Source organism: Tenebrio molitor, chromosome 9 (assembly GCF_963966145.1).
Source record: "Tenebrio molitor chromosome 9, icTenMoli1.1, whole genome shotgun sequence".
NCBI lineage: Eukaryota > Metazoa > Arthropoda > Insecta > Coleoptera > Tenebrionidae > Tenebrio > Tenebrio molitor.
In genome coordinates this window covers 8701433-8717934 of record NC_091054.1, presented here as the reverse complement: position 1 = coordinate 8717934, position 16502 = coordinate 8701433, and the positions used below count along the sequence as shown (strand labels likewise).

Sequence of the window (16502 nt, the reverse complement as noted above, 5' to 3'; positions counted from 1 at the left end):
GAGTTATAGTCTTCGCAGGAAGGGTGAGAGATGTGAATTTGATTGATACGTTTTAAGGAATAAACGTCAATAAAGATAGCGAAGAAAATAAAACATGTTTTATTTATTTAAAATTACAAAATAATCTAGAATCCACTGTTATCTTCTCAGTTGACCTCTCTCCTTAATTTACCAATTCCGAGTAAATATTTCTCGGTCAGCATTATCGACGAAACCTCCAAGTAGACTCCACAATGAAAATATTACTTGTTTTATTGTTGACAATCTGTGCAAATCTAGCCGAAGATGCGACTTTGCGAGAATTTCCCAACGCTGTCAACTCTTTCACTCCATCTGTCTACAAAGTAAGTTCACGCACTCCATTTTCTTCACAAAATCGTATTTTTTGTAGGAGGTGTTGAAAACAGAGAAAGCAAATTTCTTGGTGAGTCCATTCTCAGCTGCCACTCTCCTGGCGTTAGCGCAATCTGGATGCAGAGGAGACACCGCAGAAGAAATTCGTCAAGTTTTGCATTTTGTTGGTGGCAGAGAAAAAGCCGAAAGTGCTGTCAAGGAAGTGTTGTCCAAGCTCACCAATGAGGAGTACACCCTCCACACGGCCAACAAAATCTACGTCAAATCAAATTTTTCTGTTAAAGAGGAGTTTGAGAAAACAGCAGTTGAGGTGTACGGAGCGCAATCAGAAAATGTTGATTTTAGTGAGAAGAATGACGCAGCGAAATTGATGAATGCTTGGGTGGAAGAACAGACGCAACACAAGATCCAAAACCTTGTCGATCCGGAGATTTTGAATAATCTGACAAGAGTAGTGTTGATAAATGCTTTGTATTTCAATGCCAAATGGTTGGTACCTTTTCCGCCATTTCACACAAGAAAATCAGATTTCCACAAGTCTGCAAAAGAAGTAGTTCAAGTGGACACGATGTATTTGGACGAGCAATATTTCAACTACTACGAGTGTCACCATCTGGACGCCAAACTCTTGGAGTTGCCTTTCAAAGGTGGTGCGTCGCTGACTATTGTTCTTCCAAACCAAATAGAAGGACTCGTCTCTCTCGAGAGCAAGATCAAGAGAAGTTTCCGTCCACACAATCTCACGAAACAGCTTGTTAATGTAGCGTTGCCCAAATTCAAAATCGAGAGTACTGTTGACTTCACAAAAGTGTTGAAGAAAGTGAGTATGTCTGTAGATTGCGTAAAGAGTCATGACGTGGTTTAGTTAGGGGTGAAGAAAGCGTTTGGGGACGAAGCCGATCTCAGTGGAATCGCTGGCGAAAAAGGCGATCTTGTGATAAGTAACATAGTCCAGAAGAGTTTTATTGACGTCAGTGAAGAGGGTGTAGAGGCCGCTGCTGCAACATACATTCGTAACAATTTAATTGTGTTTAAGAACCTTATTTGAGTTGTCCTTTTCAGCTGTTATTTTACCAGAGATGGCACTTCCGGACAGTCCTAAGCAATTTATAGTAGACCATCCCTTCATCTTTTACATAAAAGTCAAAGGGATGATTCTGTTCGCAGGACGAGTCACAACACTGAATTGAGAAGAGATCCGCACAAAATCAAAAACAGAGTTTTTCCCAATGAATTATATTTTTATTTACAGCAACAACCAATAAAAGTTAAGACATTGTTTTTGTTTGGTAAAGTTAAGTTCGAAAAGACAACTTCGGGGGAGAGTAAAAAGATTTTCTTTTGGTGAATTCTGGACCCAAGCTAAAGCGGCAGGTAAATAGTTGTTCTTTTGGTAAAACGACCATCATGAAAACATTGCCTCCATTGAGAGGTTACTCCAAAAACTGTGCCTTCGGATGCGGAAATTCGTAATAATGAAGGCAATCATGCAGAAATTTCAAACGATGTTTTTTGCAGAAGATCTCGTTAACGAAAAAATATATTGATTCATAAGTGGTTTAAAGAATGAACGAAGGAATTAATTAATCAACGCATGCAGACAACTGGATACTTTAAACGTTTTCTTATGCAAATGTTGCCGTGAAAAAAATTTGTTTGAGAAATTTACTGAAATATATTATTTTTTATAAAGTAAATTTTATAAATTCCGAACTCAGTAGAATAGAACTGAGTAGATTGTTTGCTTTGTTGAATTCTTGTCCATCAATATTTTTAGTTAATGCCACAGATAAAATGACAAAAATTAAGAGACAATTTTCTTTTTTGACAAAGTAACATCCAATTAATTAATGTGATTTATTCGGTTTAAGTGTTTTTATTACAGTTAGTTACAAAAGTTCAAGGAGAGTTCAAGAAATGAAACCAAACAATAGTTTATGTTTATAATGTTTTATCGACAGCGATAAAAATTTTAAATACATTTTAGATTATACATGAAACAAATTTAGTGTTTAGGGTCAGTTACCCTTCCTGCGAATATAATCGTGTCCTTAACCTTAATGTAAAAGATGAAGGGGTGATCTGCGATGAAGTTCTTTGGGCTTTCAATTGTAGCGCTCTCAGGAACTGCTATAACTACAAATTAATATTGAAAAAACCATCCCATAATAGCTATTTATTATACAAGTGTCTTATAAGGCAAATAAGTCCCGAAAGAAATGTTTAGGTACGAGAGCTTGCTCGAGTTGGAGAATTTTTCTTAAATGACTTATTTGCTGTTAAGGCACTTATTTGCTGTTCAGTTCTCTCTAAACTGTTTAATTATGGGATCATAAGTCCACTAGTGTTTTATAGACCTCATAATATATTCAAAATCGGCATTGTTATGACTGCATAATAAACAGGTGTTGGATACATTAATTTATTTAATACTCACGGACAAAAGTAGCTGCAGCAGCTTCTACACCTTCTTCACTGACATCAATGAAAGTTTTTTGGACCACCTCGTCTACAATAAGATCTCCTTTTTTACCAGCAACACCGCTAAGGTCAGCTTCCTTCGCATCGAAAATTTTTTTCACCCCCAGCTACAAAAAGTAATTGACTTATTTGATAGATTTAATAATTTGTCACCCACGTTCTTTAAAATATTCTTGAAGTTCAGTGAGCTCTCGATTCTAAATTTGGGCAAAAATACGTTCAAATATTCTGTTTTTAGAGTGTGCATCGGTGCGAAAACATTTTCTATTTGATTTTCGAGAGCTGCAAGTCCGTCTCTCTCCTTTGGTAAAACGATCATCATCGAGGCTTCGTTTCCTTTGAATGGCAACTCCAAGAATTCTGCTTTCAAATGGGGACATTCGTAATAATTGAAATATACTTCGAAGTGTCGAAGAGCATCAACTTGTACAATGTCGGTGGCAGTTTTGTAAAAAGTAATATTTCCACTTTCAGCTAGAAGGAATGGGGAAGACCAGTTAGCTTTAAAATAAAGAGCATTTATTAAAACTGCTCTAGTATATTGATCTAATAAGTTGGAATCGATCAAGTTGTGAATTTTATCGTTCGTGTGTTTTTCTACCCAACTGTTCATTGTTTTGGCAGCTTGAACACTCTGGGTGAAATCTATAGTGTCTGTATCAGCATAATAAATTTGAGCTGCTGCCTTCTTAAACCCATCCTTGATCGAAAAATCTTCCTTTACGTAAATTTTATTCGCCGTGTGAAGAGTATATAAATCGCTGCCTTTCAACTTTGGAAGCAACGATTTGATTGCAGACTCGACTGTTTCTTTGTCATCGGGAAGGTGTAAAGCAGTTCGGAGTTCTTGTGCCGTCTCATCTTTGCAACCCGACTGAAGCAAAGCTAGAACAGTTTCAGCAGAAAGTGAACTCACCAAGAAATTGCCTTTCTTGGTTAGGGAAATTTGCTGAAACTCCAATTTGTAGAAAACATTTTTAAAATTTCTAACTCACTTTGTACACGGCAGGAGTGAAAAGATTGTTGGCTTTTGTGAATTCTTGCACAGCACCATTTTCAGCCAGAGCCAAAAACACACTTAGAAGAAATATCGTTAAGCATTTCATCTTGACCCAGACGATCACAAATAGATAAAGTTGTTTTAACGAATCGTGTATACTAGGAGAATTGGTGTTATTTGTGTTTTCATATGGAAGAGAAGGGATACCCTACCTAAGTTTATTCTCTTAGCAACAAAAGTTCAAGGACAAACGCAGTTAATTGTTTATTTATAGTTAATTATGTGTGGAGATACAGTGAAAGACTGTATTATTGGTTAATATCTTTCCGATCGTGTTAATATATTTGTTGATGTTTTTTTTAGAAATAAAAAGTGCAGGAGGCAAGTTCATTAATATCAAACAATGAAATCTGATAAACCACAAATATATTTATTAAGTATATTATTTTGCGTCATTTGATCGTATTTAAAACAAATTTGCAAATCACAATTAGCTAACTAGCTGTGTTTGTACTCCTTGAAACTGGATTTCAAAGACAGTAACAGTCTTAAGGACGACATTCTACTTCGCTTAAAGATATTGAACCAACAAATCTAAAAGATGTTTAACTTAAGCACTATATTTGGACACCTGGACACAAATTTTTTGAACGGCCGTTATATAAAATAAAAGGGACAATGTCCCTCTCTTACTATGTAAAAGTTATAATACCAGAAATAAAACCAAATATTTTGTAATTTCGTAAAGTTTTAATATTGTACAAATAACAATTTTATTTAAAACAAATTTAGTGCTTCGGGTCAGTTACCCTTCCTGCGAATATAATCGTATCCTTAACCTTAATGTAGAAGATAAAGGGATGATCTGCGTTGAAGTTCTTTGGGCTTACATTTAGAGCACTACTGGGAACTCCCACAACTAAAAATTAATAGTGAACAAACCACCCATAAATTAATTTTTTCTACAACTGTCAAAAAAACGTGACATTTATGCATCGTTATCAAGTCGCAAAGTATGTCATTTTTGATAGTGAAAAAATATTTGTCAAAAAGTTTCCTTGGATGCTAAAATAGTTATATTTTAGCACCCAAGGAAACTTTTTGACGAATATTTTAGCATCCAAGGAAAATTTTACAAAAATTAAAAAATTCAAAAATTTTAAAATGCTGTTGTAGAAAAAATAGTGTTTGTATTTCATGCGCAAGATGATTGTTTTGTTGGCGCATTCGAATGAGTTTGAAGTCTCGACCTGACGGTCTCGACCAAAAACTCATTCTCATGCCCCAACAAAAAACAATCACTTTGCGCACTTAATACAAAAATAACTATATTTAATACTCACCGACAAAAGTAGCTGCAGCGGCTTCTACACCTTCTTCACTGACAACAATGAAAGTTTTTTGGGCCACCTCGCTTACAATAAGATCTCCCTTTTCACCGGCAACTCCACTGAGGTCGGCTTTTTTCGCGTCAAAAATTTTTTGCACCCCCAGCTACAAAAAGCAATTGGTTATTCAATACAATTTAATAATTTGTGCCTCACGCTCTTTAAGATATTTTTGAAGTTGATTAAAGTCTCGATTCTAAATTTGGGTAAAATTACGTTCAAGTATTCCGTTTTTAAAGTGTGAATCGGTGCGAAAACATTTTCTATTTGACTTTCGAGAGCTGCAAGTCCGTCTCTCTCCTTTGGTAAAACGATCATCATCGAGGCTTCATTTCCTTTGAATGGCAACTCCAAGAACTCCGCTTTCAAATGGGGACACTCATAATACTTAAAATATTTTCTGAAGTGTTGAAGAGCATCAACTTGTACAATGTCGGTGGCAGTTTTATAAAAATTTATGTTTCTAGTTGAAGCTAGACGGAATGGGGAAGACCAGTTGGCTTTAAAATAGAGAGCATTTATTAAAACTGCTCTAGTATATTGATCTAATGAGTTGGAATCAATCAAATCGTGAATTTTATCGTTCGTGTGTTTTTCCACCCAACTGTTCATTGTTTTGGCAGCTTGAACACTCTGCGTGAAGTCTATAGTGTCTGTATCAGCGTAATAAACTTGAGCTGCTGCTTTCTTAAACCCATCTTTAATCGAAAAATCTTTCTTCACGTACATTTTATTCGCCGTGTGAAGAGTATACAAATCGCTGCCTTTCAACTTTGGAAGCAACGATTTGATTGCAGACTCGACTGTTTCTTTGTCATCGGGAAGGTGTAAAGCAGTTCGGAGTTCTTGTGCTGTCTCATCTTTGCAACCCGACTGAAGCAAAGCAAGAACAGTTTCAGCAGAAAGTGGACTCACCAAGAAATTGTCTTTCTCGGTTTGGGCAATTTGCTAAAACTCAAATTTGTAGAAGAAATTTTTAAAATTTTTAACTCACTTTGTAGACGGCAGGAGTGAAGAGGTTGTTGGCTTTGGTGAATTCTTGCACAGCACCATTCTCAGCCAAAACTAGAAACACACTTAGAAGAAATATCGTTAAGCATTTCATCTTGACGCAGGCGAGAACTTGATCACAAATACATAAACTTGTTTCAATGAATCGTATATACTAATAGAAATAGTGTTAATTGTGTTTTTATATGGAAGATAGGGGATACCCCACCTAACTTTATTTTCTTAGCAATAAAAGTTCAAGGACAAAAGCAATTAATGAAGAGTGTTTATTCGGAATAATTCAGAATTAATTATGTCTGGAGATACAGTGATAGACTGTTGTTATTGGTTAATATCTCTGGGATCGTTTTAATTATATTTGTTGATGTTTTATGGAAATAAAAAGTGCAGGAGTCAAGTTAATTAATATCAAATAATGAATTCTGCTAAACCACAAACATTTTTTATTATATAATTTGGTATCATTTGATCGTATTTAAAATAAATTTGCAAATCAAAATTGGCTAACTGGCAGTGCTTGTACTCCTTGAAATTTGAGTTCAAAGACAGTATAACAGTCTTAAGGACGACGTTCTACTTCGCTTAGAGATATTGAATCAACAAATCTAAACTTAAGCACTATATTTGGACACCTGGACACACATTTTTTGAACAGCCGTTGTATAACGGATAAAGTGCCTCTCTTAATAATCGAAAGTTACAATACCAGAAATAAAACGAAATATTTTGTGATTTCCTAAAATTTTTATATTTTACAATACCAATTTCATTTGAAATAAATTTAGTGATTAGGGTCAGTTACCCTTCCTGCGAATATAATCGTGTCCTTAACCTTGATGTAGAAGATGAAGGGATGATCTGCGATGAAGTGCTTTGGGGTTACAATTTTAGCACTAAAAGGAACTGTCACAACTACAAATAATTAACATTGAAGAAACCACCTTATAAATTAATTTATTTAATACTTACTGACAAAAGTAGCTGCAGCGGCTTCTACACCTTCTTCACTGACATCAATGAAAGTTTTTTGGGCCACCTCGCTTACAATAAGATCTCCCTTTTCACCGGCAACTCCACTGAGGTCGGCTTCTTTCGCGTCAAAAATTTTTTGCACCCCCAGCTACAAAAAGCAATTGGTTATTCAATACAATTTAATAATTTGTGCCTCACGTTCTTTAAGATATTTTTGAAGTTGATTGAAGTCTCGATTCTAAATTTGGGTAAAATTACGTTCAAGTATTCCATTTTTAAAGTGTGCATCGGTGCGAAAACATTTTCTATTTGACTTTCGAGAGCTGCAAGTCCGTCTCTCTCTTTTGGTAAAACAATCACCATCGAGGCTTCATTTCCTTTGAATGGCAACTCCAAGAACTCTGCTTTCAAATGGGGAGACTCATAATAATTAAAATATACTTCAAAGTGTTGAAGAGCATCAACTTGTACAATGTCGGTGGCTGTTTTGTAAAAATTTATATTTCTAGTTGAAGCTAGAGGAAATGGGGAAGACCAGTTTGCTTTAAAATAAAGAGCATTTATTAAAACAGCTCTGGTGCCTTCATCTAATAAATTGGAGTCTATCAAGTTGTGAATTTTATCGTTCGTGTGTTTTTCTACCCAACTGTTCATTGTTTTGGCAGCCTGAACACTCTGTGTGAAGTCTATGGTGTCTGTGTCAGCGTAATAAATTTGAGCTGCTGCCTTCTTAAACCCATCCTTGATCGAAAAATCTTTTTTCACATACATTTTATTCGCCGTGTGAAGAGTATACAAATCGTTGCCTTTCAACTTTGGAAGCAACGATTTGATTGCAGACTCAACTGTTTCTTTGTCTTCGGGAAGGTGTAAAACAGTTCGGAGTTCTTGTGCCGTCTCATCTTTGCAACCCGACTGAAGCAAAGCTAGAACAGTTTCAGCAGAAAGTGGACTCACCAAGAAATTGCCTTTCTCGGTTTGGGAAATTTGCTAAAACTCAAATTTGTAGAAGACATTTTTAAAATTTTTAACTCACTTTGTAGACGGCAGGAGTGAAGAGGTTGTTGGCTTTGGTGAATTCTTGCACTGCAGCATTTTCAGCCAGAACCAGAAACACACTTAGAAGAAATATCGTTAAGCATTTCATCTTGACGCAGGCGAAAACTTGATCACAAATACATAAACTTGTTTCAACGAATCGTATATACTAATAGAAATAGTGTTAATTGTGTTTTTATATGGAAGATAGGGGATACCCCACCTAACTTTATTTTCTTAGTAACAAAAGTTCAAGGACAAAAGCAATTAATGAAGATTGTTTTCTCGGAATAATTCAGAATTATGTAATTATGTGTGGAGATACAGTGAAAGACTGTTTATTATTGGTTAATATCTCTGCGATCGTTTTAATATATGTATCAATTTGTTGATGTTTTTTGGAAATAAAAAGTGCAGGAGGCAAGTTAACTAATATCAAATAATGAAATCTGATAAACCACAAACATTTTTTATTATATTATTTGGTATCATTTGATCGTATTTAAAACAAATTTGCAAATCCAAATTGGCTAATTGGCTGTGCTTGTACTCCTTGAAATTTGCGTTCAAAGACAATCACAGTCTTAAGGACGACATTCTACTTCGCTTAGAGATATTGAATCAACAAAAATAAACTTAAGCAATATATTTGGACACCTGGACACAAATTTTTTGAACAGCCCTTGTATAAAATATAACGGATAACGTCCCTCTCTTACTAATCGAAAGTTACATTACCAGAAATAAAACGAAATATTTTGTAATTTTCTAAAAATTTTATATTTTATAATACCAATTTCATTTCAAACAAATTTAGTGATTAGGGCCCTTCCTGCGAATATAATCGTGTCCTTAACCTTGATGTAGAAGATGAAGGGATGATTTGCGATGAAGTTCTTTGGGGTTACAAACTTAGCACTAAAAGGAACTGTCACAACTACAAATAATTAATATTGAAGAAACAACCTCATAAATTAATTTATTGAATACTTACTGACTAAAGTAGCTGCAGCGGCTTCTACACCTTCTTCACTGACATCAATGAAAATTTTTTGGGCCACTTCGCTTACAATAAGATTTCCCTTTTCACAGGCAACTCCACTGAGGTCGGCTTCTTTCTCGTCGAAAATTTTTTGCATCCCCAACTACAAAAAGCAATTGGTTATTCAATACAATTTAATAATTTGTACCTCACGTTCTTTAAGATATATTTGAAGTTGACTGAAGTCTCGATTCTAAATTTGGGTAAAATTACGTTCGAGTATTCCGTTTTTAATGTGTGCATCGGTGCGAAAACATTTTCTATTTAACTTTCGAGAGCTGCAAGCCCGTCTCTCTCTTTTGGTAAAACGATCATCATCTAGGCTTCATTTCCTTTGAATGGCAACTCTAAGAATTCTGCTTTCAAATGACGACACTCATAATAATTAAAATACACTTCCAAATGTCGAAGACCATCAACTTGAACAATTTCGGTGGCTGTTTTGTAAAAATTTATTTTTCTAGTTGAAGCTAGAGGGAATGGGGAAGACCAGTTTTCTTTAAAGTAAAGAGCATTTATCAAAACTGCTCTTGTATATTGATCTAATGAGTTGGAATCTATCAAGTTGTGAATTTTATCGTTCGTGTGTTTTTCTACCCAACTGTTCATTGTTTTGGCAGCTTGAACACTCTGTGTGAAATCTATAGTGCCTGTATCAGCATAATAAACTTGAGTTGCTGCCTTCTTAAACCCATCCTTGATCGAAAAATCTTTCTTTACGTACATTTTATTCGCCGTGTGAAGAGTATACAAATCGCTGCCTTTCTACTTTGGAAGCAACGATTTGATTGCAGACTCGACTGTTTCTTTGTAATCGGAAAGGTGTAGAGCGGTTCGCAGTTCTTGTGCCGTTTCATCTTTGCAACCCGACTGAAGGAAAGCTAGAACAGTTTCTGCAGAAAGTGGACTCACCAAGAAATTGTCTTTCTTGGTTAGGGAAATTTGCTGAATCTCCAATTTGTAGAAAACATTTTTAAACTCACTTTGTACACGGCAGGAGTGAAAAGATTGTTGGCTTTTGTGAATTCTTGCAAACCACCATTTTCAGCCAGAGCCAAAAACATACTTAGAAGAAATATCGTGAAGCAAAAAAAAATCTAGACAATTAAAAAGGAAAGTCGGAAAATTCGGACAAATTTCAAAAATTATCATTTTTCTCTTGATCATAACTGACAATACGAGCTACATATTTGTTAGAAATCTGGAAGGTTTGAAGAAAAATCTGGAAAAACGCAATCCAGTAAATTAAAATAAAATTACATTTGCTTTTACTTTAGTGTTGTTACGCGATCTGTCCGACAAATGTTGTAGTTTTATTTCTATTCCAATTTATTTGCCTACATGCACAAATGTCATTTGACAGCTGATTGTGAAATTGGGAATCAAACCAATCGGATTGTTTACTTGAACATCGATCTTACAATCGAAATGTAAATATTGGGTGATTCAAAATAATTGTGGATAAATCTGGCAACTATGTACGAAAATGTATGTGGCAACTGTGTGGGTGGGATAGAGTTGACATTTCTTTGACAGTTCATAGTCGCGCAATTTTGAAATTTGTCAAATCAATGTGTAATGGAATTAAAAAAAAATCAAATGCACACTTTGAAATGTCATACAAATGTCAACTCTATCCCATTCACACAGTTGCCATATACATTTTCGTACATAGTTGCAATACTTATTCACAATCATTTTGAATCACCCAATAAAACTGCTTGAGATTCATTGTGATTTCAAATTTAATGGACGAAAATAAATCATTTGTTTAGACATGAAATTGTGACTTAATTAAATTGTGACTTAAATTCTGGAACAAAACCGCATGTTTTTTTTACTTTCTTTATACATTTCCAATAGCTTTTCACAAATTCACAAAACGATCACAAACAAATTTAGGTATTGAAATTTGGACAAGACAACGTCTGTCGGGTCAGCTAGTTTGGAATAATTTAGAGTTAATTATGTGTGGAAATACAGTGAAAGACTGTATTATTGGTTAATATCTTTTCGATCGTCTTAATATGTCTGTTGATGTTTTTTTGGAAATAAAAAGTGCAGGAGGCAAGTTCATCAATATCAAACAATGAAATTTGATAAACCACAAACATTTTTTATTAAGTATATTATTTTGTGTCATTTGATCGTATTTAAAACAAATTTGCAAATCAGAATTAGCTAACTAGCTGTGTTTGTACTCCTTGAAACTGGATTTCAAAGACAGTAGCAGTCTTAAGGACGACATTCTACTTCGCTTAAAGATATTGAACCAACAAATCTAAAAGATGTTTAACTTAAGCACTATATTTGGACACCTGGACACAAATTTTTTGAACTGCCGTTATATAAAATATAAGGGACAACGTCCCTCTCTTACTAATTAAAAGTTATACATAATACCAGAAATTAAACGAAATATTTTGTAATTTCGTAAAATTTTAATATTGTACAAATAACAATTTCATTTAAAACAAATTTAGTGTTTAGGGTCAGTTACCCTTCCTGCGAATATAATCGTGTCCTTAACCTTAATGTAGAAGATGAAGGGATGATCTGCGTTGAAGTGCTTTGGGTTTATATTTAGTGCACTAGTGGGAACTCGCACAACTAAAAATTAATAGTGAACACACCACCCCATTAATTAATTTATTTAAAACTCACCGACAAATGAAGCTGCAGCCGCTTCTACACCTTCTTCACTAACATCAATGAAAGTTTTTTGGGCCACCTCGTCTACAATAAGATCTCCCTTTTCACCGGCAATTCCACTAAGGTCGGCTTCTGTTTCGTTGAAAATTTTTTGCACCCCCAACTACAAAAAGCAATTGGTTATTTAATTCAATTTAATAATTTGTGCCTCACGTTCTTTAAGATATTTTTGAAGTTGACTGAAGTCTCGATTCTAAATTTGGGTAAAATTACGTTCAAGTATTCCGTTTTTAAAGTGTGCATCGGTGCGAAAACATTTTCTATTTGACTTTCGAGAGCTGCAAGTCCATCTCTCTCTTTTGGTAAAACGATCATCATCGAGGCTTCATTTCCTTTGAATGGCAACTCCAAGAACTCTGCTTTCAAATGGGGACACTCATAATACTTAAAATATACTCTGAAGCGTTGAAGAGCATCAACTTGTACAATATCGGTGGCAGTTTTATAAAAATTTATATTTCTAGTTGAAGCTAGACGGAATGGGGAAGACCAGTTGGCTTTAAAATAGAGAGCATTTATTAAAACTGCTCTAGTATATTGATCTAATGAGTTGGAATCAATCAAGTCGTGAATTTTATCGTTCGTGTGCTTTTCCACCCAACTGTTCATTGTTTTGGCAGCTTGAACACTCTGCGTGAAGTCTATAGTGTCTGTATCAGCGTAATAAACTTGAGCTGCTGCTTTCTTAAACCCATCTTTAATCGAAAAATCTTTTTTCACGTACATTTTATTCGCCGTGTGAAGAGTATACAAATCGCTGCCTTTCAACTTTGGAAACAACGATTTGATTGCAGACTCAACTGTTTCTTTGTCATCGGGAAGGTGTAAAGCAGTTCGGAGTTCTTGTGCTGTCTCATCTTTGCAACCCGACTGAAGCAAAGCTAGAACAGTTTCAGCAGAAAGTGGACTCACCAAGAAATTACCTTTCTCGGTTTGGGAAATTTGCTAAAACTCAAATTTGTAGAAGAAATGGTTCAAATTTTTAACTCACTTTTTAGACGGCAGGAGTGAAGAGGTTGTTGGCTTTGGTGAATTCTTGCACAGCACCATTTTCAGCCAGAACCAGAAACACACTTAGAAGAAATATCGTTAAGCATTTCATCGTGACGCAGGCGAAAACTTGATTACAAGTACATAAAGTTGTTTCAACGAATCGTATATACTAATAGAAATAGTGTTAATTGTGTTTTTATATGGAAGATAAGGGATACCCTACTTAACTTTATTCTCTTAGTAACAAAAGTTCAAGGACAAAAGCAATTAATGAAGATTGTTTATTCGGAATAATTCAGAATTAATTTTGTCTGGAGATACAGTGAAAGACTGTTATTATTGGTTAATATCTCTGCAATCGTTTTAATATACAGTATGAGTCAATTGTGGGGTATTTCTGAAATTTTCTTAGAAGCAACCAAAAATACTGATTCCACTTATCGCTTGATACTGTGTTTAATATAAATAATAAATTAAATCAAAATTGCGTTTTTGGCTACAAACGTCAAAATGACAATGTGGGAAATTTATCAGCAAATTGACAACGTAAAAAGAAAACTAACGCAAAAATTGTTCAACATGCATTTTGGAGTAGACACGCGTCAACCCTGTTTAAGAGGACCTCTGAACGTTGTGTAATGTCTCTGGCGTTATGGCCATGCACTCATCACGAATTCTTTGAGTTCATCAATCGTAAGTACAGGTGTTTAGTAGATTCTTTCCCACAAGAAAAAAATCTAAAGGCGCTGCTAGAACCCCTTTACGTTGTTGTCTTGTTCATTTATTCACATCCAACTGTTCCAACAATAAGGGCTAACTCATTTTGTAAAAAATTTAAATAAATAAAAATGTGGCTGCAATTTGGATTCTTCTGGAGATACAGATCTGCAGCGACCATGGCATTTTGACACGACGTAGGTACCCCGTACATGAGAAACCATGTCCACTTTCTCATTGTTTGAGTCATAAGAGTTCATAACCAAGTTTTAGCAAAACTGTCAAGACAAAGTTGACAATTCTCAAAGCAATGCAATCATGGATTAATGTTTTAATTTTTTTTTAATTACAGATCTAGTGAATGCTGGAATTAGTATTTTTGGTTGCATCAAAGACCATTTCAGAAATACCCCACAATTGACTCATACTGTATGTATCTATTTGTTGATGTTTTTTGGAAATAAAAAGTGTAGGAAGCAAGTTCATTAATATCAAACAATGAAATCTGGAAATTTGGAATGATTTAGAGTTAATTATGTCTGGAGATACAGTGAAAGACTGTATTATTGGTTAATATTTTTCGATCGTCTTAATATATCTGTTGATGTTTTTTTTGGAAATAAAAAGTGCAGGAGTCAAGTTCATTAATATCAAACAATGAAATCTAATAAACCACAAATATTTTTTATTAAGTATATTATTTTGTATCATTTGATCGTATTTAAAACAAATTTGCAAATCAAAATTAGCTAACTAGCTGTGTTTGTACTCCTTGAAACTGGAGTTCAAAGACAGTAACAGTTTTAAGGACGACATTCTACTTCGCGTAAAGATATTGAACCAACAAATCTAAAAGATGTTTAACTTAAGGATTATATTTGGACACCTGGACACAAATTTTTTGAACGGCTGTTATATAAAATATAAGGGACAACGTCCCTCTCTTACTAATCGAAAGTTACAATACCAGAAATAAATCGAAATATTTTGTAATTTCGTAAAATTTTATTATTGTACAAATAACAATTTCATTTAAAACAAATTTAGTGCTTCGGGTCAGTTACCCTTCCTGCGAATATAATCGTGTCTTTAACCTTAATGTAGAAGATGAAGGGATGATCTGCGTTGAAGTTCTTTGGGGGTTCCGTTGGATCACTAGTGGGAACTGGCTCAGCTAAAAATTAACAGTGAACAAACCACCCCATAAATTAATTTATTTAAAACTCACGGACAAATGTACCTGCAGCCGCTTCTACACCTTCTTCACTGACACCAATGAAAGTTTTTTGGACCACCTCATTTACAATAAGATCTCCCTTTTCACCGGCAATTCCACTGAGGTCGGCTTCTTGCGCGTCGAAAATTTTTTGCACCCCCAACTACAAAAAGCAATTGGTTATTCAACACAATTTAATAATTTGTACCTCACGTTCTTTAAGATATATCTGAAGTTGACTGAAGTCTCGATTCTAAATTTGGGTAAAATTACGTTCAAGTATTCCTTTTTTAAAGTGTGCATAGGTGCGAAAACATTTTCTATTTTACTTTCGAGAGCTGCAAGTCCATCTCTCTCCTTTGGTAAAACGATCATCATCGAGGCTTCATTTCCTTCGAATGGCAACTCCAAGAACTCTGCTTTCAAATGGGGACACTCATAATACTTAAAAAATACTTCGAATTGTTGAACAGCATTAACTTGTACAATGTCGGTGGCAGTTTTATAAAAATTTATATTTTCACTTGCAGCTGGAGAGAATGGGGAAGACCAGTTTGCTTTAAAATAGAGAGCATTTATTAAAACTGCTCTAGTATATTGATCTAATGAGTTGGAATCAATCAAGTCGTGAATTTTATCGTTCGTGTGCTTTTCCACCCAACTGTTCATTGTTTTAGCAGCTTGAACACTCTGCGTGAAGTCTATAGTGTCTGTATCAGCGTAATAAACTTGAGCTGCTGCTTTCTTAAACCCATCTTTAATCGAAAAATCTTTTTTCACGTACATTTTATTCGCCGTGTGAAGAGTATACAAATCGCTGCCTTTCAACTTTGGAAGCAACGATTTGATTGCAGACTCGACTGTTTCTTTGTCATCGGGAAGGTGTAAAGCAGTTCGGAGTTCTTGTGCTGTCTCATCTTTGCAACCCGACTGAAGCAAAGCTAGAACAGTTTCAGCAGAAAGTGGACTCACCAAGAAATTACCTTTCTCGGTTTGGGAAATTTGCTAAAACTCAAATTGTGTAGAAGATATTTTTAAAATTTTTAACTCACTTTGTAGACGGCAGGAGTGAAGAGGTTGTTGGCTTTGGCGAATTCTTGCACAGCACCATTTTCAGCCAGAACCAGAAACACACTTAGAAGAAATACCGTTAAGCATTTCATCTTGACGCAGGCGAAAACTTGATCACGAATACATAAACGTGTTTCAACGAATCGTATATACTAATAGAAATAGTGTTAATTGTGTTTTTATATGGAAGATAAGGGATACCCTACTTAACTTTATTCTCTTAGCAACCAAAGTTCAAAGGCAATTTATCTTATATATATATATAAAACTGAATGTCTGTTTGTATATTTTGTACGCAAACCTACAGTTAGTTTTACTCCGATCTTGATAAAATTTTGTACACTTGATCTTCAAAACAAGAAGAAAATTACTGTCCACTTTAATTTTACAAGAACCAACCCCTATTACCATTTTCAACCCTGTTAAGAAAAAAAGACAGTTTTTTCGAGTTGGAATACCCTCACCTTCGCCGCTTCACCCCTATTTCATCCTCTGAGTATATCGTCA

At 34.8% G+C, this 16502-nt stretch overlaps 4 protein-coding genes and 1 pseudogene across 4 annotated transcripts; 1 reads left to right on the top strand and 4 right to left on the bottom strand.

The window, feature by feature from the left end:
- Positions 1–181: 181 nt before the first annotated feature.
- LOC138139022 (leukocyte elastase inhibitor-like) lies at positions 182–1632 on the top strand. The gene is made up of 4 exons (XM_069059178.1): positions 182–344; positions 392–1174; positions 1220–1367; positions 1417–1632. The coding sequence occupies exons 1-4, from the start codon at positions 234–236 to the stop codon at positions 1542–1544; spliced, it is 1170 nt and encodes a 389-aa protein (XP_068915279.1). The 5' UTR covers positions 182–233; the 3' UTR covers positions 1545–1632.
- Positions 1633–2283: 651 nt separating this feature from the next.
- Positions 2284–4019, bottom strand: LOC138139024 (antichymotrypsin-2-like). Its single transcript, XM_069059179.1, has 4 exons — positions 3831–4019; positions 2993–3784; positions 2792–2942; positions 2284–2490 (listed from the first exon to the last, which is right to left on the bottom strand). Exons 1-4 carry the CDS (start codon positions 3939–3941, stop codon positions 2360–2362), a joined length of 1185 nt encoding a protein of 394 aa, XP_068915280.1. The 5' UTR covers positions 3942–4019; the 3' UTR covers positions 2284–2359.
- A 546-nt stretch (positions 4020–4565) lies between these two features.
- On the bottom strand, positions 4566–6448 carry LOC138139020 (serine protease inhibitor 42Dd-like). The gene is made up of 4 exons (XM_069059176.1): positions 6218–6448; positions 5380–6171; positions 5179–5329; positions 4566–4754 (listed from the first exon to the last, which is right to left on the bottom strand). The coding sequence occupies exons 1-4, from the start codon at positions 6326–6328 to the stop codon at positions 4624–4626; spliced, it is 1185 nt and encodes a 394-aa protein (XP_068915277.1). The 5' UTR covers positions 6329–6448; the 3' UTR covers positions 4566–4623.
- Positions 6449–6958: 510 nt separating this feature from the next.
- On the bottom strand, positions 6959–16167 carry LOC138138574 (uncharacterized). Its single transcript, XM_069058560.1, is given in 12 exon segments — positions 6959–7146; positions 7204–7354; positions 7405–8196; positions 8243–8413; positions 11769–11896; positions 11951–12101; positions 12152–12943; positions 12990–13160; positions 14755–14882; positions 14937–15087; positions 15138–15929; positions 15977–16167. Coding segments are annotated over 12 exon segments (3669 nt in total). The 5' UTR covers positions 16088–16167; the 3' UTR covers positions 6959–7015.
- On the bottom strand, positions 9001–10531 carry LOC138139023 (serine protease inhibitor 42Dd-like; annotated as a pseudogene).
- Positions 16168–16502: the final 335 nt, after the last annotated feature.

Excerpts from the sequence above, each read along its gene's own strand:
- LOC138139020 (XM_069059176.1), bottom strand. The coding sequence starts at position 6,328 with ATGAAATGCTTAACGATATTTCTTCTAAGTGTGTTTCTAGTTTTGGCT. Across the intron at positions 5,330-5,379 it reads TCAAAAATATCTTAAAGAGC|CTGGGGGTGCAAAAAATTTT; the intron begins GTGAGGCACAAA and ends TGCTTTTTGTAG. Across the intron at positions 4,755-5,178 it reads CGCTGCAGCTACTTTTGTCG|TTGTGGGAGTTCCCAGTAGT; the intron begins GTGAGTATTAAA and ends ATTAATTTTTAG.
- LOC138139024 (XM_069059179.1), bottom strand. The coding sequence starts at position 3,941 with ATGAAATGCTTAACGATATTTCTTCTAAGTGTGTTTTTGGCTCTGGCT. Across the intron at positions 3,785-3,830 it reads TCACTCCTGCCGTGTACAAA|CAAATTTCCCTAACCAAGAA; the intron begins GTGAGTTAGAAA and ends TTGGAGTTTCAG. Across the intron at positions 2,943-2,992 it reads TCAAGAATATTTTAAAGAAC|CTGGGGGTGAAAAAAATTTT; the intron begins GTGGGTGACAAA and ends TACTTTTTGTAG.
- LOC138139022 (XM_069059178.1), top strand. The coding sequence starts at position 234 with ATGAAAATATTACTTGTTTTATTGTTGACAATCTGTGCAAATCTAGCC. Across the intron at positions 345-391 it reads TCACTCCATCTGTCTACAAA|GAGGTGTTGAAAACAGAGAA; the intron begins GTAAGTTCACGC and ends TATTTTTTGTAG. Across the intron at positions 1,368-1,416 it reads CGCTGCTGCAACATACATTC|CTGTTATTTTACCAGAGATG; the intron begins GTAACAATTTAA and ends TGTCCTTTTCAG.